This window comes from Arachis ipaensis, chromosome B10 (genome assembly GCF_000816755.2).
Source record: "Arachis ipaensis cultivar K30076 chromosome B10, Araip1.1, whole genome shotgun sequence".
In the NCBI taxonomy this organism is placed as follows: Eukaryota; Viridiplantae; Streptophyta; class Magnoliopsida; order Fabales; family Fabaceae; genus Arachis; species Arachis ipaensis.
This window is the reverse complement of record NC_029794.2, coordinates 135,515,282-135,538,695: the sequence shown is the minus strand read 5'-3', so window position 1 is coordinate 135,538,695 and position 23,414 is coordinate 135,515,282. Positions and strand designations below refer to the sequence as shown.

General features: G+C 35.4%; 4 protein-coding genes and 1 pseudogene across 10 annotated transcripts; 4 read left to right on the top strand and 1 right to left on the bottom strand.

Annotated features, from left to right (window-relative positions):
- On the top strand, positions 751 to 5,599 carry LOC107623560 (histone-lysine N-methyltransferase family member SUVH9-like). Its single transcript, XM_016325890.2, has 2 exons — positions 751 to 3,195; positions 4,873 to 5,599. Exon 1 carries the CDS (start codon positions 990 to 992, stop codon positions 3,129 to 3,131), a length of 2,142 nt encoding a protein of 713 aa, XP_016181376.1. The 5' UTR covers positions 751 to 989; the 3' UTR covers positions 3,132 to 3,195; positions 4,873 to 5,599.
- Positions 6,551 to 12,230, top strand: LOC107624556 (B3 domain-containing transcription factor VRN1-like). Of its 6 annotated transcripts, none has more exons than XM_016327058.2 (7): positions 6,551 to 6,729; positions 9,419 to 9,534; positions 9,830 to 10,304; positions 10,422 to 10,537; positions 10,629 to 10,869; positions 11,454 to 11,596; positions 11,705 to 12,230. In XM_016327058.2, exons 2-7 carry the CDS (start codon positions 9,436 to 9,438, stop codon positions 11,945 to 11,947), a joined length of 1,317 nt encoding a protein of 438 aa, XP_016182544.1. In that variant the 5' UTR covers positions 6,551 to 6,729; positions 9,419 to 9,435; the 3' UTR covers positions 11,948 to 12,230. The 6 variants fall into 6 exon arrangements, with proteins under 6 accessions (XP_016182544.1, XP_016182542.1, XP_020969384.1 ...); XM_016327056.2 differs by having other exon boundaries at positions 6,551 to 7,152; XM_016327060.2 differs by having other exon boundaries at positions 6,553 to 7,152; positions 10,136 to 10,304.
- On the top strand, positions 13,496 to 16,075 carry LOC107621530 (B3 domain-containing protein Os12g0591400). The gene is made up of 6 exons (XM_016323556.2): positions 13,496 to 13,715; positions 14,118 to 14,595; positions 14,796 to 14,905; positions 14,991 to 15,234; positions 15,373 to 15,488; positions 15,602 to 16,075. Exons 1-6 carry the CDS (start codon positions 13,617 to 13,619, stop codon positions 15,860 to 15,862), a joined length of 1,308 nt encoding a protein of 435 aa, XP_016179042.1. The 5' UTR covers positions 13,496 to 13,616; the 3' UTR covers positions 15,863 to 16,075.
- LOC107621531 (B3 domain-containing transcription factor VRN1-like) lies at positions 15,972 to 18,770 on the top strand. Of its 2 annotated transcripts, XM_021113167.1 has the most exons (6): positions 15,972 to 16,101; positions 16,354 to 16,549; positions 16,698 to 16,856; positions 17,367 to 17,850; positions 18,044 to 18,159; positions 18,253 to 18,770. In XM_021113167.1, exons 2-6 carry the CDS (start codon positions 16,370 to 16,372, stop codon positions 18,499 to 18,501), a joined length of 1,188 nt encoding a protein of 395 aa, XP_020968826.1. In that variant the 5' UTR covers positions 15,972 to 16,101; positions 16,354 to 16,369; the 3' UTR covers positions 18,502 to 18,770. The 2 variants fall into 2 exon arrangements, with proteins under 2 accessions (XP_020968826.1, XP_016179043.1); XM_016323557.2 differs by lacking the exons at positions 15,972 to 16,101; positions 16,698 to 16,856 and having other exon boundaries at positions 16,247 to 16,549.
- On the bottom strand, positions 19,388 to 23,252 carry LOC107621528 (annotated as a pseudogene).

Here is a 23,414-nt window from a genome sequence, read left to right as displayed (position 1 = left end):
AAGCGTGTTGAAAATAATTAAATGATTTAGATTTTTTAAATTTTAAATTTTACTTTAGAAGGTAAAGTATGATTATTACTATTTATTTTATAGGTAGGACAAAGAAAAAATTTGAGAGAGAAAACATTCAATAGTGAAAGATCTCACTTTATCTTCTAAAGTGAAAATTTAAAATTTAGAAGATCTAAATTCATCTTTAAAAAAATTATTTTCACATGCAAAAACTTTTATGTAGTTATCTTTATAATAATTAGATATTATTAAATAATAATTTTGTGAACCAACTTAAATTGATCGGGAAATTAATTCATTCGTCTGCTTAAATAAGTATTGAAAATCAAATCTCACTTTATACACATAACTCATTGACTAGCGATCAACTCTTAAATAAATTTTAGATAAAAAAAATTATAGATGAAAATGTGTAACTAACTTTGTATAAAATTGATGGTGAAGACTTAGGTCCAGTCGACTTCAGGTGAAGTTAATAGTTAAAAGTCGTTAAATAAAAATTTAGTCAAATCAGTAAAATCATCTAACAGTTCTCACTTATCAACTTTACTTAAAATCAACTGCTTCTGAATTCCACCAAAATTAATAGTTAATAACTGATAATAATTTATTTAATAATTTTTAACCATTAATTTTATATGAAATTAACTCCACCCAATATCCTGCTTGAATTATGATATGAGTTTTCTGCTTTCTGAGTGGAGTTGTAGTTTCAGCAACTACTATTTAAGTATTTAGAAACCAAGAGACACCACAGACAAAGGCATATAGACCAACAGAACTTCAAATTTCAAAGTTCAAACCTCTCTTCATTACAAGAGAAAAATCAGTGTCTGTGTCTTCTTCTTCTTCCTCTTGTTCTTCTTCAATGTTCCCATTCTAAACCATTTCTTTTATTACATAACCCACTTTCTTTCTCTCTCTCTCTCTCTCTGTCTGTTTTCTTTCCATGTACCAATAAATAAATAAGAATCAAAATGGAATCTGTTACCTCAGCCCAGAAAACCAACCAACCCAAGGAAACACCGTTCCCACTATTCCCACCTGGAATCCCAATCCCTACGACAGCCATAGAAAAAGCTGTAACCGCCACCACCACCGCCACCAACGTTCCAACGCCGTTTCTCATAATACCCAAACGCGAACCCGTTGAAGAATGCACCACCCCCATCCCTACCTCTAACAATCAAGACGTCAAACCTATATTCCCAAATGCCCCCCACCGCGAAACCCTACCTGCACCTGCAACTACACCTCCTTCAGCCACCTCCTGCGACCCAAGCGACAACGAAAATGGCCTATACGAAGAGTTCAACCGAGTCTCTCAGCTCTTCCGTACCGCTTTCGCCGAGCAGCAGCAGCAGCAGCAGCTTCGAGCATCTCAGCAAATGGATTCCTCAAACGACCTCGTTTTGGACCCTAATTCGGGGGCAATTGTTCCTGTGCCTCCTCCGCAGGAATACGGGGGTCATTGGAATGGAAACGACGCCGTTGGGTACGAGGGTTCTTCGTCTAGCGGGGGGAATATGACGCTGGCGAAGAGGAACAGGCTGAAGGAGCTTGTGAGGGTAAAAGATCTGAGTCTGAAGGACCAGCGGCATTACCGAGAGGTGGTGAGAAGGACGAGGTTGATCTATGACTCACTTCGGGTGCTGGCGACGGCGGAGGAGGAGAGGAGGATGATGCTGACTGATTGGAGGAAGGCCAGAGGGGACCTTAGGGCATCGACTTTGATGAAAACTTGCGGCCTTTGGCTTAACCGCGACAAGAGGATCGTCGGCGCCATCCCTGGAGTTTTTGTTGGGGATGTGTTCTTATACAGGATGGAATTATGTGTTGTCGGCCTTCACGGGCAGACACAGGCCGGAATTGATTATCTTCCGGCGAGTATGAGTTCCAACGGTGAGCCAATTGCCACCAGTGTCATTGTTTCTGGTGGCTATGAGGATGATATGGATGATGGTGATGTTATCATTTACTCTGGTCATGGGGGACAGGACAAGCATTCTAGGCAGGTGTTTCATCAGAAGTTGGAAGGAGGGAATTTGGCATTGGAGAGGAGTATGCATTATGGGATTGAGGTGAGGGTTATTCGGGGATTGCGGTACGACGGAACTGCCACTGCTGCCAGTAAGGTTTATGTTTATGATGGTTTGTATAGGATTATGGATTGCTGGTTTGATGTTGGGAAGTCTGGTTTCGGTGTTTATAAGTATAAGCTGTTTAGGGTTGATGGGCAGGCTAAGATGGGTAGTGCTGTTCTTAAGGAGGCTTGTATGCTTAGGAAGGATCCATTGTGTTTTAAGCCTGTGTGTTGTTTGTCTCTTGATATTTCGCATAGGAGGGAGAACGTTGCGATTCGGCTTTTTAACGACATTGATAAGAGTAATGAACCGCTTTGTTATGAGTATCTTCCGAAGACTAATTTTCCGCCTATGGTGTTTCATCAGACTGGGAACGCTATGGGTTGTGAGTGTGTGGATGGTTGTGTTGAAGGCTGCTTTTGCGCTATGAAAAATGGAGGCGAGTTTCCTTATAATCAGAGTGGGATTTTGTTGAGAGGGAAGCCTATAATATTTGAATGTGGCCCCTTTTGCCGATGTCCTCCGCATTGTCGGAACCGTGTCACACAGAAGGGGTTGAAAAGTAGGTTGGAAGTGTTTAGGTCTAGGGAAACTGGCTGGGGAGTTAGATCCTTGGACCTTATACAAGCTGGTGCTTTTATATGCGAATATACGGGTGTTATCCTGACCAGGCAGCAAGCACAAATTTTGACCATGAATGGTGATGCATTGATATATCCTAATCGGTTTACTGACAGGTGGGCAGAATGGGGGGATATATCTCTAATAAATTCCAATTATGTTCGCCCATCATTTCCGTCGATACCTCCTTTAGATTTTGCTTTGGATGTGTCAAGATTGAGGAATGTAGCTTGCTACATGAGTCATAGTACATCTCCGAATGTGTTGGTTCAGTTTGTTCTGTATGATCACAATAATTTAATGTTCCCTCACCTTATGCTATTTGCAATGGAGAGCATCCCTCCGATGAGAGAGCTCAGCCTTGATTACGGGGTGACTGATGACTGGACAGGCAAGCTCGCTATATGTAACTGATTGATATTGAAAGTTTCATGCACCTGTTAACATGCTGAAGCTGAGTTTTTGGAAATGCTCAGAGGTATAGCCAAGTTCTTTCATTTCACTCATGTGATTTCATGTTGTTTTCAACTTCTTTGCATCTCCCTTTGTCCAATTCCCGGTGTAAACTCTGTTAACAATAGTAGGTAGTTTACAGGCAGATTATATTATTCATTGTAAACTACTGCATATTGTGGTCTTTTGAATATGCAGATGTACTTTGGATGATGGAAAGTTTAATATTTAATAGAATGGTTCATGATTGATATCTTTGTCTTAATATTTTATATGGTGCTTATTTGCTTTTATCAAAGTAGAAGTTTCCAATATCCGAACACATGTAAGAGGAAAATTCCCTGAAAGGACCATGTGCTATACTGCTAATAAAGGCCACATTAGATATCCAACTAGGTTTATCAAGGTGGAAGGTTGTGTTAACAAAGGAGTTACTATCTAAAAGTAAAATTTGCAAACAAACACTTCAAAAGGACTCAATAAACAAAATCCTAGTTTTATGTGGTACTTCCTTCTATAAGAAAAAGAATCTTTATTTAGATAACGAAATGAATAGTAGAAATACATTATAGGTTTTCTTAAAGTTGAGAGATTATAGATATATCTTTGTTTTGCTTTTGTATAGAGGAACTTTTATTGTCTTTCTTCTATTATCATTCTCCTCGTCTTAATGAAACTCTTCTTTTATAAAAAGAAGAATGATATATAGTAATGATGTACTAATCATGAGCCTTCGCTGGAACTATATTAATAATTCTATTCTATTTCTATTACTGAAGTATGAAATAATTATATTTCTATTAATATTGGGGTGTGATCGGAATTGGAAATGGAATTGCTAGTATAGGGCATCAATAAAGTTACTTAAATGAAAACAGAAAGCAGATCATGGGCATGGCAAAGGGTAAATATACTATGATTAATTTGGAAAGTACTGACTGCTCAATCATGACAAAATGTGTATTCTACTCACATGCTTTCTGACACAAGCATGGTGGAATGTACTACTGGGAATGTTGTTTGTTTGTTAGCAAATATCCCAATATCAGATCTTTGCATACTTCTATCATTTTTGTTCATTCATTTTCTGGACGTTTGAACATGTATTCCATGGATTCTTTAGCTGATTTTACTAGCCAATTTGAGTGTACAAAATTATGTTTTATTAACTTGTGTGCGTATAAGATTTGTATGCATGCATGCCATTATTGCTGGTTAAGAACTTAAGATTATTGTCTTTGTATCAATGAAAGATACGATCAACATTTTTCACACATAATATTGATGCGCACTATTGTACACTAATTGATTCATTTGCTTGCTGTCAGTGGCATCTTCAAACTTGAAATTAACTAAAAGATTACAAGCTGTGAGACTTGTATTTTTCACTACACCCTTTGGCCCTTTGTGAGCAGTTGGTTTTAGGTGCTGTAGGTAGCAGCTTTGTGCTATGCTCTTGATGTTACATGTGAATATTTTAAGACATTTTCTTCTAAAACCCAGAGGTTTACTAGAATCATAGTTGTCTTTTAAGAGCAGTGTGTTTATTATTTGAGTTGAACTGTTTTTTAAATTTTAAATTTTCTAATTATTCTTAGTTAAATTTTGCCATAGTTTTGCAACCACAGCTAATATTTCGGTATGGTGATTTGTGCCGATACGAGTTTGCAGAATTTGAACTTGATCTAGCTTTGGGTTTCAGGTTTCAATCTCACCATGGTACAAGGAACTGTAGAATTGGTTGCCTGCAAATCTGTGACAACATGATGCCTGCTGTATTTTGTTGCTTTATCTAACTCATTGGCAAGCGCTTGGTGTCTATGCAATGAGCAAGATCATGAAGTCGACTTCCTTATGATCGCTAAGTCTTCTGTTGTAATGTTTTATTCTCTTTTTTATCTTCTTGTTGATGCTTTTTCTTTGTTCATTCCTTCTCTTGGGCAGAGCAGTTTCACACCTCAATCCCCATTTTTTGTGCAAGTCTTGCAGCTGTAGTCCACTCTTTTTCGGGTACTTACTTGAGCAAGTTGCGCAGCTGTATTTGTCTGCTTTGTTTTTTAGGTACTTGTAAATAATGCAAGCAAGCACCAAAGCCTGTACAGGGATGATAATAGCAGTTTAGAGTTATAGATGAATATCATGCAGCATTTTGATTGGTTAAATTAGGTATATGGTTATGTAAAGGAATGATCACTTTTGCTGCTTATGACCTTTGTATTTTATGATCAAATCTGTAGTCTATGCATCAGGAGTTGATCATTGATGAAATGATCATGTTTGTTGTAGCTTGGATGGTACATTATATTGTTGCAGAACCCTGCTACTGGGAAAACTGAGTTGCACTTTTGTATGATCAGGATAATTCTTATTTATGTACAGCAATAGTGGGACATGTTCTTGAGCATGTTTCAGTAGTTCAGTTTTAATGACATTTTAGCTGCCTTTATTTGCTATAGTTATGATTTCAGAACCTCGTTCTGCTATTTATAACTTACTTCACTATAAGGTTAAGAGAGTTTTATTACACAGGAAAAAATGGGAGAAGGGAAAGAAGTTAAAAAAAAAAAAAAGTAGTTCTAGTTCCTTTTTAAATTTCATTTCTTGCCTTTTAAAGATCACTCTAACAAAATCAATATTATATTTTCTCAATAGATAATCTCTCTCTCAATTTGTGAAGTACTACTTTTAAGTTTTAATACGAAGTATATCTATTACAATCAAATTTTTATCTAGAAGTGATATTATCAAGTGACAATATTTTTTTCATATTATTTTCCTCTTAAAAAAAGTTTCACAGTTGTAAATGCTTTCAAGAAATAAATTAGCTAGTATTATGGATTTTTTTCTTTGAAAAATCCTTTAAAATAATCCATTTTCCTCCAAACTCCCAATTCCAAATTTTTAAAACTAAAAGATATTTGTACTTATATAAATACTAGTAACACTAAAAAAAATTAATTTTTTTTCTAACAACTTAATAGTACACAAGTTCTATAAAAAAAAAGTGTTATTTTACTTAAAAGAGATTCTAAATTCCCAAACTAGCATAGTTATATTAGACACTTTAATTAACGAGAAAAATGAAGACGCTGATCACGTGAGAAACATGCTTACAAGTTACAAGCTTCCCAAGTTCCCATGTTGAAGAGTTATTGAATTTTGAGAGTATAATCCTGAAGAAAAGGACTGCATTGCATGCAAGTTATAGATGCTGTCGTGTTGCACGTCATAGATGCTTATATTAAGCCATATTTTCATTAACTGAGTTGGCAACCATTATTGATGAGAGAAGGTGAATTGAATTGCATGCCAACTTTACAAAGTAACTGAAATTACTGTCTTATCCTTGTGTTTCTTCATAAATTGTGTTCTTAGTTCTTACCAGAGTGACACAGTGCTTGTGACTCTGGCTGTGTTTCAAGATCCCAGCCAAGTTATGGTCACTGATGAGGTCATTGGAAGGATAGTCTATTTCAAGCAACTCATGTCAAATATGTGTACTTCAATTTTGGAAGTTCCATTGAATTCAAACCACATGCAAATGGCCATTTTCAAGAGAGTAATATGCAGCAAACTCTTTCCAACACTTTTCAAATAAAATCTCACCATCTTGATTAGTCCACTCTATTTTTCATTTAGTGAGATCTGGAGACTTCAGATACACTGAATTTGGAAAACCATCACCATATTTCTTACTGAATTTGTTTGGTACCTTCTGCAATGCCAATGAAACAGTTCTTGGTTAACCATTACTAACTTTTCCCTCCTTTCCTAACAGCAGCTTTGCTGATTCAGTAACTGTTCTAGTCAATTAGCTAACTAACTAACTAACTAATCAATGGAACTGTTGTCTGTGTGAGTATCAGCTACAACAACAACATCCATGGATTCCTCTACCTTCCAACAGAACCACCATTCTCCTTCAACTGTGATTCGTTTCTTCAAGATTGTTCTCACAAAAAGCCTTCAACATAAAACTCTTGTAAGTGAGAATTTTCTTCACTTTATCCTCTTTTTCTTTAATATTATTTAATTCATACCAATTTTCTTTTCCTTTGCCTCTTTCTTTCCTTGAGATTTTCCCTGAGGTAACAGAAAACACATGCAGCATAGCATGCTTATGAGTTTTGATTGTTATTATGCTTACAAACACTCGTTTACCAAGTTTCTTTTACTGTTCTTCTAATAACTTTCTGTCATTTTTCTTTACATCTCTTTTACGCTTTCATCTCCAAATCGTTTTAGAAAATTTTTTTTTTCTTCACCTTTCATCTACCACCACCTCTTCCTTAGATTTTTTGTAGGATATTTTTTCCTCAACTTTTGCTTAATGTGAAAATCCATGATGAATATCTTATGTTGTGTTGTTAAATTCTCTCTCGAAATAATTTTACAATTAATGCAAAATTTTTGGTCGACTCTCTTCAAGAAGAAGAAGTCGATTTGAGAGCTTGTTATTCCACTCCTATAAGTTATAAGAGATGTTCGTCTCCTTTTTTAAAACATGTATTTGCGATGAAGTCAAAAATTGAGAAAAAATCTAAAATAGTTTTATCTTTGGTATTGACCACTCCGAAACCATGGGCCCCGTGAATATTTCCATATCTAGTCACTTCTCTTTCAATATGGCCATTTAAATCTCCTCCTAAGAAAATTTTATCTTTCGAAGATATATCTTGGACCAAACTCTCTAGATCCTCCCAAAATTTTATCTTGTGTTATTCGCCCACTTGCGGTGCATAGACGATAATCACATGAAAAGTACCTCCTTCCACCATATCAAAGTTTGAATCCAAAAGTATCCAACTCCCTAATCTTTGCACCGACCCATTTTGTTTCTTGTAGGTACATGATGTTAACTTTCCTCCTTGTCATGGTATCTACCACCTCTATAGATTTTCCTGTTAGACTGCCTATGTTTCATGTCTCAAATCTTAACCTTCTGTCGCTCCGATTTTTACCTTTATCTTAATCTTTGTGAACTAACTTATTTATCTTGGTCCGTTCACGAAAACGCGGCAACCCTTGCTCATTTAACACTATATCCAAACACCGATGCAGTGGCTCTTACTCATTTGACATTGTACGCGAGCTATGAAGCATGGACACTTCGTTGAGTTGTTGTGTCCGCATGTCGGACACATTTCGGACACGACACTCACCGACACTCGTCCGACACGCGTGTCTGCTGTGTCCGACCGTGTCTTAATAAAAAATAAAAAATTCTTCTCCGGACACACCTAAATACCATCACGTGTCAGCGTGTCCTGTCTTATTCTTAACATATATTTTTAAAATAAATTTAGATAAATTAGCTGTCGGCGTGTCCCGTGTCGTGTCATGTCCCGTGTCTGTGTCAATATCTATGCATCATAGTACGCGAGCCATACAGTGCGTTGCTTTGGAGTAACAACCTAATTTTAGCACAATAACATTTTTGATCCATGAGATTCAACTAAACTTTTATGTTGGCTGTCGAAAATCTAATATAACCCTTATTTTTTATTCGAATATGGGATCGCCTATGTAGGACAACTATTCCATAGGTGGAGTTTTGCGAAACTAACCTAGTTTTCTAAAAGAAATGAAATTAGTTCAGTATTTGAAATATTGGAGGCATCATTTTAATTTTTTAAGAGATAGATACTATACTTTTTTAGAAGTAATGTTATATTTTCTCAATAGATAATCTCTCTCCAATTTGTGAAGTACTATGCTTTTAAGTTTTAATACGAAGTATATTTATTACAATCAAATTTTTATCAAATTAGAAGTGATATTATCAAGTGACAATATTTTTTTTTCATATTATTTTCCTCTTAAAAAAATTTTCAACACTAGTAAATGCTTTCAAGAAATAAACTAGTATTACGGATTTTTTTTCCTTTGAAAAATCCTTTAAAATAATCCATTTTCCTCCAAACTCCCAATTCCAAAATTTTAAAACTAAAAGATATTTGTACTTATATAGTTCTAAATAATGTTCATGGTGCTGATAAAATTACCAAAACAAGTCATAGATGGTGTCGTGTTGCACGTCATAGATACTTATATTAAGCCATATTTTCATTAACTAAGTTGGCAACAATTTATTGATGAGAGAAGGTGAATTTAATTGCATTCCAACTTTACAAAGTAACTGAAATTACGGTCTTACCCTTCTGCTTTTTCATAAATTTTGTTCTTAGTTCTTACCAGAGTTACACAGTGCTTGTGACTCTGACTGTGACTGTGATTGTGTGTGTTAGTTACAATAACAACATCCATGGCTTCCTCTACCTTCCAACACAACCACCATTCTCCTTCAGCTGTGATCAGTTTCTTCAAGATTGTTCTCACAGAAAGCCTTCAAAATGGAATTCTTGTGAGTGAGCATTTTCTTCACTTTCATATCCTCTTTTCTTAAAATATTATTTAATTCATACCAATTTTCTTTCCCTGTGATTGTCCCTGAGGTAACAGAAAACACATGCAGCATAGCATGCTTCTGAGTTTTGATTGTTATTAATTTATTATGCTTACAAACAATAGTTCTATTGATTAGTTAGTTAGTTAGTTAGTTAATTGGTTAGAACAGTTGCTGAATCAGCAAAGCTGCTGTTAGGAAAGGAGGGACAAGTTAGTTATGGTTAACCAAGAACTGTTTCATTGGCATGCAGAAGGTACCAAACAAGTTTAGTAAGAAATATGGTAATGGTTTTCCGAATCCAGTGTATCTGAAGCCTGCAGATGACACTGAATGGAAAATAGATTGGACTAATAAAGATGGTGAGATTCTGTTCGAAAAGGGTTGGAAAGAGTTTGCTGCGTATTACTCACTTGAAAATGGCCATTTGTTGTGGTTTGAGTACAACGGAACTTCTAAAATTGAAGTACAAATATTTGACATGAGTTGCCTTGAAATAGAGTATCCTTCCAATGACCTCATCAATGATGGTAACTTGGCTGGGATCTTGAATGAACAGCCGCAGCCGAAGAAAAAGGCGAAAGCAGCACCGAAGCCATCATCTCCTTCTAGAAGTAAAAGAGTGAAATTTACTGTCAAAACTATAGATGTGGAAGATAGTGAAGAAGATAGCGAATTGGATAGCCAATCCAAAGAGACACAGCTTAAGAAATTGCCATATGTGGATGGTATGTATCTAGTTTTTCTAATTTCTTTTGTTAGTTTTGTGAAATAGGGACAAAATAGGCCCTGTGCTGTTCTTAAATCCTTAATCATTTTGTGTTTTATGATACTGGTGGATTCAGATTTCTATCCTGGGACCAGTGGGTTTCAAGCTCTGAATGAAGCACAGAAATTCAAATCAGAAAATCCCTTTTTCATAGTCAAGGCAAGGCAAAGCAATGTATCAAGACCAACAGTTGTAAGTTTATGTCTTTACATATTATTATTGTGATTTCACAAATTGGGATTCTGTTTTCTGATGATAATGATGAGAATATGCTGTGTTGCAGAATTTCCAAGCTTCCTTTTTCAGAAAGTATTTTGAAAAGGAGCAGAATGTACAGATAAGGTTTCAGAAGATACTGATTCCTGCAAAGCTGCGCTGTTATCCATATAATTCTCATGCCATTATCGCTTCCGGTTGGGGACTTTTTGTTCGAACAAGTACACTACAACCTGGGGATGTTACTATTTTTGAGCTCATCGAAAGAGAAGATCCGGTGCTTGATGTTCATATTTATAGAGCCCAAGGTTAGGCACTTCGCTAGAACTTCAAGAGCTTTTAAAACTAATAGTTTGTGAAGAATGTGTCATTCACCTTTTCTAACAGTGAAGACCTGTTGTACTTATTCCTTGTTTGAGTGTACAAAAAGAAGCCTTGGAGCAATAATTGAGTTGTCTCCTTTGACCTCAAGGTCACGAGTTCAAGCTACTCGTCCGCCACTGATGTAATCATCAAGTTAGATTCCCTATTTTACACCCTTTGGGTGCGACCTTGCATTAACACTAGATGCTTGTGCTTGCAGGCTTGTGTTTTTGAATTCTGGTTCCATTTAAAATATCTTGATGATACGGTCGTGTGACGCGAATAACTTCATATGCCATTTGTCAATCAAGTGATTTTCTTTCTACTTTTGTGGCTGATGCATAGACCTTGGTGTTCTTAGGCAGTGTTTTTGAAGTTTAAGCAGAGCTAGAACTAATTTTAATACAAATAATGGTGGTTAACTTAGCTGTTATTATTTACTTCTTCTTTAGATTTAACCACATCATTTCTAATCATGTATAGGATTCATTCTAATAATATTTCTAATATTTTGTGGAGCTGGTGCTAGATTTCCAGCCTCAGGTCTCTGGGATTCAATCTCAGAAAGAAGCTAAGAAGTCCAAATGTCCAAAAGAATTCAAGAACTCCGAGTCACAAAATCCCTCTTTCGTGATCAAGATAACAGAAAGTGATCTATCAAAATCAAGGGCTGTAAGTTTATGTTCATATCCATGTAGAAACTTATATGATTGCTATTGTTATACTTCAAGAAATTGTGATTTTGTTATGACAATGATGATAAAAATAATCATGTTGTAGAGCGTGCCAGTTTCCTTCTTCAACAAGTATTTCGAAAAGAAGGAGCCGTATGTAGTGATACGATTTGATAGCAAGTTGTGGCCTGTAAAGTTGCTGTGTTATCAGGCTAATGCCTATATCTCCCGCGGTTGGCTGGCTTTCGCTCTTGACAATAATTTAAAAGCTGGAGATGTTTGTATCCTTGAGCTTGTCAATGGAAAAGATGCATTGCTCGAATGTCGTATTTATAGAGCAGATGGTTAGGTAACCTGGACTTCAGGGGCTATTTAGCCAAGAAATTTTCTGATATTGTTTAGCTCCTTTTGTTGGATCAACCTTCTACCATATCCAATTTAATTTTGTGTTTTGTTTAGTATCCTTGTTGACAATGTTGCTGTTTTGTGTGACCAATAATAAAATGGTATGTTTGGGAGATATGTACATTCCCATGGGAAGTTTTCAGTAGTGAGTAGTGACACACACAAAAACTGCACATTTTATATGTTTGTTTTAGTCATTATGATCTTAAATAAATTGCTTATCAAACTTTCTTCTAGTGCTCATGCATGGTTTATGTTATTGTAATCTGGTTCCATTCATAAGATCTGAATAATAAGAATGGAATTGTTAGTACTAAATAATTTTGCAAATNCATGCACTGAACAATTCCATTTGGTGCCATTTGTAGGTTTGAGAAACACTGGAATTGGCACATTAGCACCATATTTCCTGGCACCAAAAATTTAGTGTTAGCATCCATAATTAAACACTTAACTAATAAATAAATGAAGATGCTACTTAAATAAGAATGGAAGTGTTTACAAGCTTCTCATCTTGAAGAGATTCTTTTAGAGTATAATCATGAAGAAAAGGACTTCATTGGGTACTGAAGTCAAAGATGTGAGATTTGACTTGTAATAGTAGTAGTAGTAGTGACGTGTAAGTGGAATAGAATAGAATACTTCGATTGTTAAGGTCCAAAGTAGGGATGCACATGGTCCGATCCAATCTAAAGACCCTAGATTTAAATATTTTAAGGGCTAGTTTGGTGTGATTTTATCGGGTTTAGGATCAGTCTCAAAAGTATACCCAGGGGCGGATCTAGGTCAAAACGAATCGGTTTACCTGACCTAGAGAATTAAAAAAAAGTATATATATTTTAAATTAATTCTAATATTATGTTATATTAATTATAAATAGAAAAATTTTATAGTGGGGGCAAAAATATAATAAAATTTAGGTATAAATATATTTTTTTGGCTTCCTACAATCCCTAACATGTTAAGTATTATTCCATTATAAATTTGAATTTCATTTAAGAGTTTGTAATTGGCTAATGTGTTATTATACATATGAGATGAAATTCGAACTCTCAACACTTGCTTAAGCGGACGATGACTAAGCTGATCACTCGACCAACCTAAATTAGTTTAGATATATTTAAAATTTTAAATTATAACTATCTATATATATTGATAAAAACTAAATTTCATTCGGTTTAAATCTAGTATAATTGTAGCTCGAAAATATTTAAATTTCATTAAATATAGAACTAGATTAAACTCTAAAAAATAGATCTGATACATATTTACGGCGGACAAATCCAGTTTTACCGACCTATGTACATTTTCATCTTACCAAAGGTTAACATGCCAATTTCTATATAATAATATATTCCTTGAAATTTGAATATGTCACATGAATTTTTATTGAAAAATGTTGTAACTCTCTCTGCTAAAGGTTCTGTAAATAGGTGAGGTTCAATGTCATCAATTATTGCGTACCATCTCTACATGTTACTTAAATTACGATCTCACCCTTAGAAAATAAGCATTTTCATCCTTTTTTTTTTTTGGGGTATTCTTCACATGTTGTCTTCTTACCTGAGAGACACAGTGTCTATGAGTGAGTGTGTAATCAACAACTTCTTTCCATGGCTTCAACTAGCTTCCAACCAAAGAGCAAGTCTCCTTCCACTGTGATCAGCTTCTTCAAGATTATTCACAGGAAAAGTCTCCAAGCTGGAACTCTTGTAAGCATTTTCATCACCTCTACCTCTTATCTTTCACTTTCTCTTTGTCTCTTTGTGATTTTCCCCTGTGGGGTAACAGAAGCACACACTGCAGGGTTCCTCAGCAGCATAGCATGCTCCTCAAACATTCATGCATTTGAGTTCTGATTCTTATTATGCTTCTTAACAACAGTTTCATTGGCTAGTTAGTTAGTTAGTTAGAGCAGTAACTGAATAAGCAAAGCTGCTGCTAGGAAAAGAGGGAAACTTGTTAGAAAAATTCTTAGAAGGTTGTTAGGAGGTTGATTGACACAAATAGAGTGGGAGGAATCAGTTTCTGTTTGTATAATCATTATTTTCTGTTATGATTGTGAGTTTTGATAATTATGCTTATTATTAGTAACAGTTTCATTGGCATTGCAGAAGATACCAAGAAAGTTCAGTAGGATATATGGTAGTAGTGTGCCGAATCCAGTGTATCTTAAGCTTCCAGATGGCACTCAATGGAAAATAGATTGGACTAATCATGATGGTGAGATTATATTTAAAAATGGTTGGAAAGAGTTTGCTGCATATTACTCTCTAGATCAAGGGCACTTGTTGTGGTTTGACTATAAAAAAACTTCTCTTTTTGAGGTACACATATTTGACACGAGTTGCCTTGAAATAAACTATCCTCCCAATGATCACACTGATGATGATTGTGTTGAGATTTTAAATAAGCCCCCATCACCACTCCGGGGGGATCTAAGGAAGCGGTCGGTAGCACCATTATCGACTCCTTCTAAAACGAAACGATTGAGAAGTGCTACAAAATCTAGAGATGTTGAAAGAGGTAGCCAATCTAAGGATACAAGCCTTGAAATGCCAGTATTTTCATCTCCCCGGCAAGATTTCCTTGGTATGTTATTTTTTAATGATTGGATGATCCTTTTATTTTGTGTTGCAACTGAGTTCTTGATTTTATTTGTTTAATTTTGGGAAATAGAGATCAAATAGGGTCTAAGCAGTTCCAAAACCAATATATATAGCTTGTATCTGACTTGTTCCTTGAGTAAGATCTGTTCTAATCATTTTCTTATTTTATGATATTGGTTTCAGATTTCTCTCCTGGGACCAGTGGGTTTCAGGCTCTGAAAGAAGCTGAGAAGTTCAGCTCTGAAAATCCCTTTTGCATTGTCAAGATAAGGCAAGCTATACGTTCAAACCGTGTAAGTTAATGTTGTTACATATTGTTATTTCACAAATTGTGATTCTGTTCTGACAATAATGATGAAAAAATATGTTGTGATGCAGAATTTTCCAGCTTCCTTTTTCATAAAATACTTTAAAAATGAGGAGCAGAAAGTAAAGATAAGCTTTGAGGGGAAGTTGTTTCCTGCAAAGTTGCGCTATTATCGACAAAATTCTACTGCCTTTATCTCTTCTGGATGGCTCCAATTTGCTCAAGCAAGTAAATTACAACCTGGGGATGTTACTGTGTTTGAGCTCGTCGATAGAGATGATCCGGTGTTTGAAACTCATATTTATAGAGCCAAAGGTTAGACAATCCACTTGAGCTTCAAGAACTCTTAAAACTGATAGTTATATGAAGAACGTTTCACTCCTTTATTTGCAACTTACTCATAACAACTTTCTTTCTTATGATGTTTCAAATGTGTTATTAAATCGGAGCCAGCTTTCAAGTCTTCGTCCTGTGGCTTTCAATCTCTGAAAGCAGCTCGGAATTTCAAGTCAGAAAATCCCTCTTTCATGGTCAAGATCACACAAACAAACCTACCAAGAACAAATGCTGTAAGTTTATGCTTTTACATTCATCTGTTTGTAAACTTATAAGTTGCTATTGTTATACTTGCACTAATTGTGGTTCTGTTCTGATGATGATGATGAAAATATTTGTGATCCAGGCCATACCAGTTCCCTTCTTCACAAAGTATTTTGCAAAGAAGAAGCCGAATATACAGATAAAGTTGAGAAACAAGTTGTTGCCAGCAAAGTTGCTCTATTATCCATCATCTTCTGCTGCCTATATCTCTGCCGGTTGGCAAGCTTTTGTTGGTGCCAGTAATTTAAAGGCTGGAGATGTTTGTGTCTTTGAGCTTGTCAATGAAAAAGATCGAGTGCTCGATGTTCATATTTATAGAGCCGGTCGTTTGTTAAGCTTTTAGAACTTCAGGACTTCTTTAACTAAGTTGTTTTGTGAAAATGTTTGTTTCTCTTTTGTAAAATCAAACTTCTACCTTATCCAATCCTTATTTGTGTGTACCAATGATGTATCCCTAGGGTTAAAAGTTTCAGTGTTGTTTCATGTTTTATCACCTTGTTGACATTATTGCAGGTTATGAATCTAATCCATGAAAATGCAACTCATTTCTTTCCAATCAAACACCCCATGAGATATATGCATGTAAGCATATTCCCATGGGAAGGTTTCAGTAGTGACTCATGTAGATTATGTATTTCTATAAGTAATTTTTGTTCTTATATAATTTGCTTATAACACATTCTTATGTTCTGAGATCTTGAATTTTATTCTCCATTGTTGTCATTGAATGGATGTTTAATGTGATTGTTTGCTGTATGCTGAAAACAGAAAAATTGTTTTATGCAATTAAATATTGCTCTGGCAAATGATGCTAGGTGGTTTTCATCACTACAGGATTTGAATGTGAAAAATGCAAAATCAGAAGAAAAGTTTTCCAAAATGGATTGTTAAATGCTGCTTCTTGTGTCCGTGCATTTATTTGATCAAGAGATTAGAGAAATTCAGTTTATTAATATCAACTAACCAACAAAAGATAAAAGCTGCATCAACAGCTTCAACTTACACCGGGCCCACTAAAGACAAATGTCAGGTAAATAAGGCATACATGTGACATCTTCAAGTGAAGACAGTTTTGGACATCTTTACTGTAGCATGCACCTTATGTTTTAAAGTAGAAGTGGTCATACTAAATAGCATTATTATATGTTTTAACCCTTTCCTTTCTCCAATGGTTTCAGTGTCCACTTAAAAAGTGTAGCAGACACAATAATTCTTACTTGTGTCAAAAAATAACCATGGCTTCATGTAGCTACCAACCAAACAAGCATTCTCCTCCAAAAACTTTGATCCGTTTCTTTAAGATTATTCTCAGACAAAGCCTTCAAGATGGAAATCTTGTAAGCTGCTTCTTTCATTCACCTGCTCTTCTCACTCTTTCTTCAGTTTTAGTTAGTGCATACAAAATCTGCATCTCTCTCTCTTAATGTTGTAACTGAACCACACACATGCATGCATGCTTTTTCTTTTCTTTTCTTTTTCCTGAACATTTTGTATGATGCACAAGCACTACTTGGATCAGAATTCTTGGTCTTGATCAGCATTAGGAAATATCAAGAGTCATATGAAAACCATGGAAGATGATTTTTTGCTGATTATGAAAAAAATAAAGTGAATAGCACAAGTGCTGAAGTGCAATGCAATACATAATTTTATACACTATAATGTTTGTGACTAATTAGTAGTTTTAGTTAACATCTAACTAACTTGAAAAAATATAACTGATTCTTAATCTCAGTTACATAGTGTGACATAGATAGAGGGAGATGTGTCATCACTCTTTAGTTTCCTTTTATGCTTATGAGTTTTGATTATTATAATTACTAACATCAGGTTCATTTGCACTGCAGAAGATACCAAACAAGTTCACTAGCAAATATGGTGGTGGTGTGAAAAATCCAGTGTATCTGAAGCCTCCAGATGGCACTCAATGGAAAGTACAATGGACTCAGCATGATGGTGACATTTTATTTGAAAAGGGTTGGAAAGAATTTGCTGCATATTACTCTCTGGATCATGGTCACTTGTTGCGATTTGAGTTCAATGGAACTTCTTGTTTTGAGGTACACATATTTGACATGAGTGGCCTTGAAATACACTATCCTTTCAATAACCGGATCGACAATGATTCGGTTGAGACTTTGAATGAGCTACCACCACAATGTTGGGGAAGAGAGCAGAAAAGATTGAAAACACCATTATCATTATCATTGCCTTTTACAAGTAAGCAATTGAGAATTGCCACAGAAACTAGAGATGTGGAAGGAGGTAGTCAACCTGAAGAGAAAAACATTGAGATGCCAATAATTCCATCTGTCATTCATCGTTCGGATGGTATGCTTCTTTTATGATCGAATCGTTGTACTTTTTGTTGATTCAACTGATCTTTTTTTGTGGCAAAATGCATAGAGATTGTTGTTCATAGTCAGCATGTTTTGAATTTAATGGCTAAATGCATAGAGATCTTACTCTGAAGGTAAGATTCTTTCTAATTGTTTTTCAAATCCTTTTATGGTATTGGAGCCAGTTTTTGAGCCTGGGACCTGTGGTTTTCGATGCCTGGAAGAAGCTCAGAAGTTCAACTCAGAAAATCCCTCTTTCATGATCAAGCTAGGGAAGAGTAATCTACAGAGATCAAGGGCTGTAAGTTTAAGCTTATACATTTATCCATAAGGAAACTTAAATATCATGCAAGCTTCTATGTGGTATTGTTACATAATGTTATATATCATGCAGAATTTTAAAGCTTCCTTCTACATAAAGTATTTTGAAAACAAGGAGCAGAATGTAGAGATACGGTACGAAGGCAAGCTGTGGCCTGCAAAGTTGCTCTGTTATCCCGCAGCAGCAGCTGCCTATATCTCGAATGGTTGGCGGCCTTTTAGTCTTGAGAATGATTTAAAAGTTGGAGATGTTTGTGTCTTTGAGCTCATCAGTGGAGAAAACCCAGTGCTTGATGCTCATATTTATAGAGCCAATGGTTAAGCAATCCATTAGAACTTCAGGAGCTCTTAAACCAAGTAATTTGGTAAATATGTAGCACTTATTTTGTAAAATTGAAAATCTACTATGGACAATCTCTCTTGTAAATATTATCTCTTATTTTATCATCTTAGTGAAGATGTAGCTCTTATTTTTCCCGGACCAAATACACCTTGAGAAATATGCATATTCTCATACACTGATACACAGTTTTTAATAGTCTTATAAAAGCTGCAATGTAGCATGTGTATCATTTAGTAGTTGTCATGCTAGTTTCCTCTTATTTTTTTTTTCTCATTACACACTTTTGCATTTTTCATAATGGTTTTATGTTCTTGAAATCTGTTTTATTGATCATATCTTGAATCTTTTATCTTTTTTACCCCCCTCCCCCATGGTTTATATTTTAGCATTGTTGTTCCACTAACTGATTGTGATGAACTGAGAAAGAGGTCTCATTGCTTCTTTGTTATGTTCAAGCAAGTTAATGTTTTAATCGAATCAAATAATTTACTATCATCAAGACTAAACTATGCAAAATGCTATAGTATATTGCTAAAGAATTGAAATTTTTTCATATTATTATTTTTTTACATGATATATAAGACCTTTTGGCCACATATACTTTTCCACAAGCATAAGGAATTACTAGTCTTATTCGATTAGATCATTAGGTGTGTGTTCCCTTGCACATTATTTGTTATAGAATGAATGCTAACAAAACTGAATCAATAGCCTCTGCCCTCTGTAACCAGGAAGTATATTGAACCAGAAATGAAGTGTATAGTTACATAACAGTTGTGGTATGGTTACTGCTGCATTGAATCAAGGTTCAGAGAAAATGAAATTAAAAGGAATTTAAGAAAAGTGGTGCATCAAAAGAGGTGAATTGCAGAAGGGAGCTATAAACTCAACTTCAATTTATAACTTTGTTAGATATGTTGTTCTGTTTTATGCAGAGGTTCTTCAGGAGATTAAACATCAAATGACAATCTCTATTACAAATTCATGCATACACATACATTCATACATGCATCAAACATCATTCACTTTCCTTAATTTATTTCCACCTTTGATTCTTCAAAATAAAAATAAAAACACACACATGAATACATGATCAAGCAACAACACGGCTTCTCATCATCATCCACTTCTTCAATTTTGCCATTCTTATTGTAGTTGTGACATAGATCGTGTCGGCTAAATCTTCCACCCATCTGAAGTAAGCGTGCCTCCAAGTTTTATTAAACCACAAAGTCCCAATAACTCACCAATACCCAGTTGCAAAGCCAATTGCAATAACAAAGTAAAACAACCACTTTTCCAACCTATCTGCTTTGCTGTCTTCATCTTTTTTTTGTTTGGTCGGTCTGTCTTCATCTTCAAATTCATTGCTCCCAGGAACTTGATGTGGACCACATTCGTTGGGTAGAGGAGATCCACAAAGATATGGGTTTCCAGCATAACTTGATGAATCATAAGTTAAAAACTGGTTATATGTGGGAATTGGTCCAGAGAAGTTATTGTATGACAAGTTTAAATGAGTTAGTAATGTTAAAGCTATCATGCTGCTTGGAATTGTACCGGAGAGTTGGTTACTTGAAATATCAAAGGATTCAAGTGATGTCATATCCCGTATCATGTAAGGGATCTTTCCGATCAAATGATTGTTTGATAGATTCAAGCTATGCAAACCATTGAGCAATGTTATTCCTTTTGGAATGGAGCCAACCAAATTATTCTGGGACAAATCCATGATGACTACAAGCTTTCTTATGCAGTCAAGTTCTCTTCCTTTCATGGCTTCTATAACATCCCTAGCTTCCCAACCCCATTCAAATACTTGTACAAAGTGGGATTGAGAAGTAGGAGACAAAGTGGAAGCCTCAAGAGTCATTCCTCGAAGATTGCCTATGCACCAAGGTATTGAACCATTTAAATTGTTGCGAGAAAGGTCCAAGATTTTAAGTGATGATAGTTCACATATCTGTGAAGGAATGCTACCACTCAGCATGTTTTGCTGCAATCTTAGAATTTGTAGTGAAGAAAATGTGTTAGCACTCCATGATGGGATGGTGCCAGAAAGTTGATTCTCTCCGAGATCCATAATCAATAAATGTGGCAAATTTGTCATAGATGCTAGAAACTCTCCATGAAGACTGTTATCGTTCAAATGCAACCATCTTAGAGAGGAAAGATTCCCAAATGAACTTGGAACAGCCCCTGAGAGTTTGTTGGATGACAAATTTATTTCTTCCCATACTTTGTTATCTTTCCAACAATTGGGGATTTTACCAGATAGTCTGTTCTTTGAAAGGTCAAGGATATGCAAATCAACTTGGCACAATGATTTTGGAATTGAACCATTTATGAGATTATTTCCAAGAATCAAGTCCCCCAAAGAGGGCATTATATGACCAATATGTTCAGGAAGTGAGCCACTTATATGATTATGGGAGAGATTCAAATACACCATTTCTGGGATAAACAAAGGCCAACTTTCTTCCCCTGTAATGGGTCCATTCAAATTGTTTGAAGATAGATCCAAGTATGATAGAACCCCAAGTTTTTGAAAATCAATACAAATTCTCCCATCTATTTTATTCCTTGAAAGATCGAGCCAATTAAGATTTACAAGTTCGTTAAGACTTGTAGGTATGATTCCTTTTAAATAATTATTTGACAAATCAAGGTTAGTTAGATTTATTAGTTGACCAAGACTCCAAGGAATGGATCCCATTAGATAATTATTTGAGACATTAAGAACTTGTAAATTTACAAGTTTTCCAAGATTTTCAGGAATAATTCCCTCTAAATAATTATTTGAGACATCAAGAACTTGTAAATTTACAAGTTGTCCCATGAAATTAGGAAGGTCCCCTTCTAATTTATTTTTGGACAAATATAAATTCTTCAAATTCAGTAATTTTCCAAAAGAAGAGGGAATGGGACCATAGAAAAAATTATCTTGGAGATAGAGATTGCCTAGATTTTCAAGTTGTCCTAACCAAGATGGCAAATAATCATTAAAGTTATTTTCACTCAAGTCAAGATCCTCCAAATCATGTCTAATGCAGGTAGACAAATCATTGTTTCCAATGGATTCTGTTAGGAGGTTGCTTCCTCCTATATATAACCTTTTCAGGTGACACATATTTTTTAAAATGGATGAAATGGAACATTCCATAGATGTTAATTTATTACTTGAAAGACTGAGATAGACAAGTTTCTTTAACTCAACAAACCAAGATGGAACTGAAGTGAAAAAGTTGTGAGAAAGGTCAAGGAACTCAATGCTAGTCATATTTTGTAAAGCATCCGGAATTGTACCATGGAAGCTATTAGATGAAAGAAAAAGATGCTTGAGTTTTTCAAACTTGTGAAACCAGGATGGAAGAGAATCAAAATTATTCTCAGAAAGGTTTAATAATTCAATAGAAGTTGCATTTTGAAAAGCATTTGGAATTGGACCATGAAGCCCACACCCTGAAAGATCAAGATACTCAAGTTTTTTAAAGTTGCCAAACCAAGGTGGAATTGAAGTAAGATTGTTCCCACCAAAATCAAGATGCACAAGAGATGTCATGTTTTGTAAAGCATCCAAATTTGACACACTAAGTCCATTGTAGGCAAGACTTAGGAATTGAAGTTTAGGAGCACTGATGGTGAGATTAATAATATTAACCTGAGGGAGGAAGAACAAGAAGCAGCTTTGTCAAGTCCACAAATTATTAACCATCCAAGTAATAAGTTAGGACAACAGATAGAGATAACGGAATCATGTTTAATGAAATACCTGAAATGTTTCGTAATAAGCCTGGTTCATGTCGAGATGCTCCAGCAATGACAGTTGAGAAATCCAATTGATGTTGCTGGCTGGTGAAAATTCATTCCAACTCAGATCAAGAAACTGGAGGTTGGTAAGATTTCCAAGATTGCTGGGTATTTTTCCGCCAAAACCAGCATCAGAGAGGGACAAATAGCTCAGGCGCTGCATAGAACCAATGAACATGGGTATGTGACTCTGATGGAAATAAATTCCACTCAAGTCCAAATGAGTCAAGTATTCCAATTCCAGCAGCGATGAATTAACAATCCGAGCTTCTAAATATTGATTATGGTCTAAAAGGCCACAGTCGTAGTCGTCACTCATGGATCTCAAGCATTTCACAGAAGGAGAGGCGAGATCAAGCATGACAACGTGACCGGTAACATTGTCACAGCCGATCCCTTTCCATCGGCAGCAGTCATGGCCATGCCATGAGGAAAGCATGTTTGATGAATCATTCAAAGATGCTTTGAACTTCACAAGAGCTTGCCTCTCTCTTTCAAGACATGGAGAGTGGAGGAGAGTACTTGAATTTGCACAAATGCCTGCAATTTCAGCCATTACCATCACAAGTACCAATACTGCGCATGCAGTAACATTTTGGTATCTAATTCTCATTTTCAGTGGAATATAAATAGATATTATTGATGATATCTGATTTGGTAGTGCCTTTCACTCCACTCACTCAATCACATTATATATACATAGTGATCATGAACAAGTCATGAATCATGGTTACTTTCTCGGAAGAAGCATAATGGAATAATAATGAACCCAAATTTTACGTTCAAAGACCAAGACTCTTGCGTGTGGGGTGAAGTCTTAGTCTCCGGTGACAAATACGTCTCGAGAAAATGTATACGAATCTGAGATGGATGCCACTCTTTCTTTTTTTTCTCTGCATGACCCATTCATTAATTGACCCAATATCACAGGGGAGTGCTAGGTAAACAATAACCATTTTGAACAATATGAACATCTACCAAATATAAATATACTACATCCTAATTTAATGCTATTCATTAAATTTAAGATTAATTTACTTGTTTAACCCTATTAATTCACATTGTTCAAAAATATTGTTGGT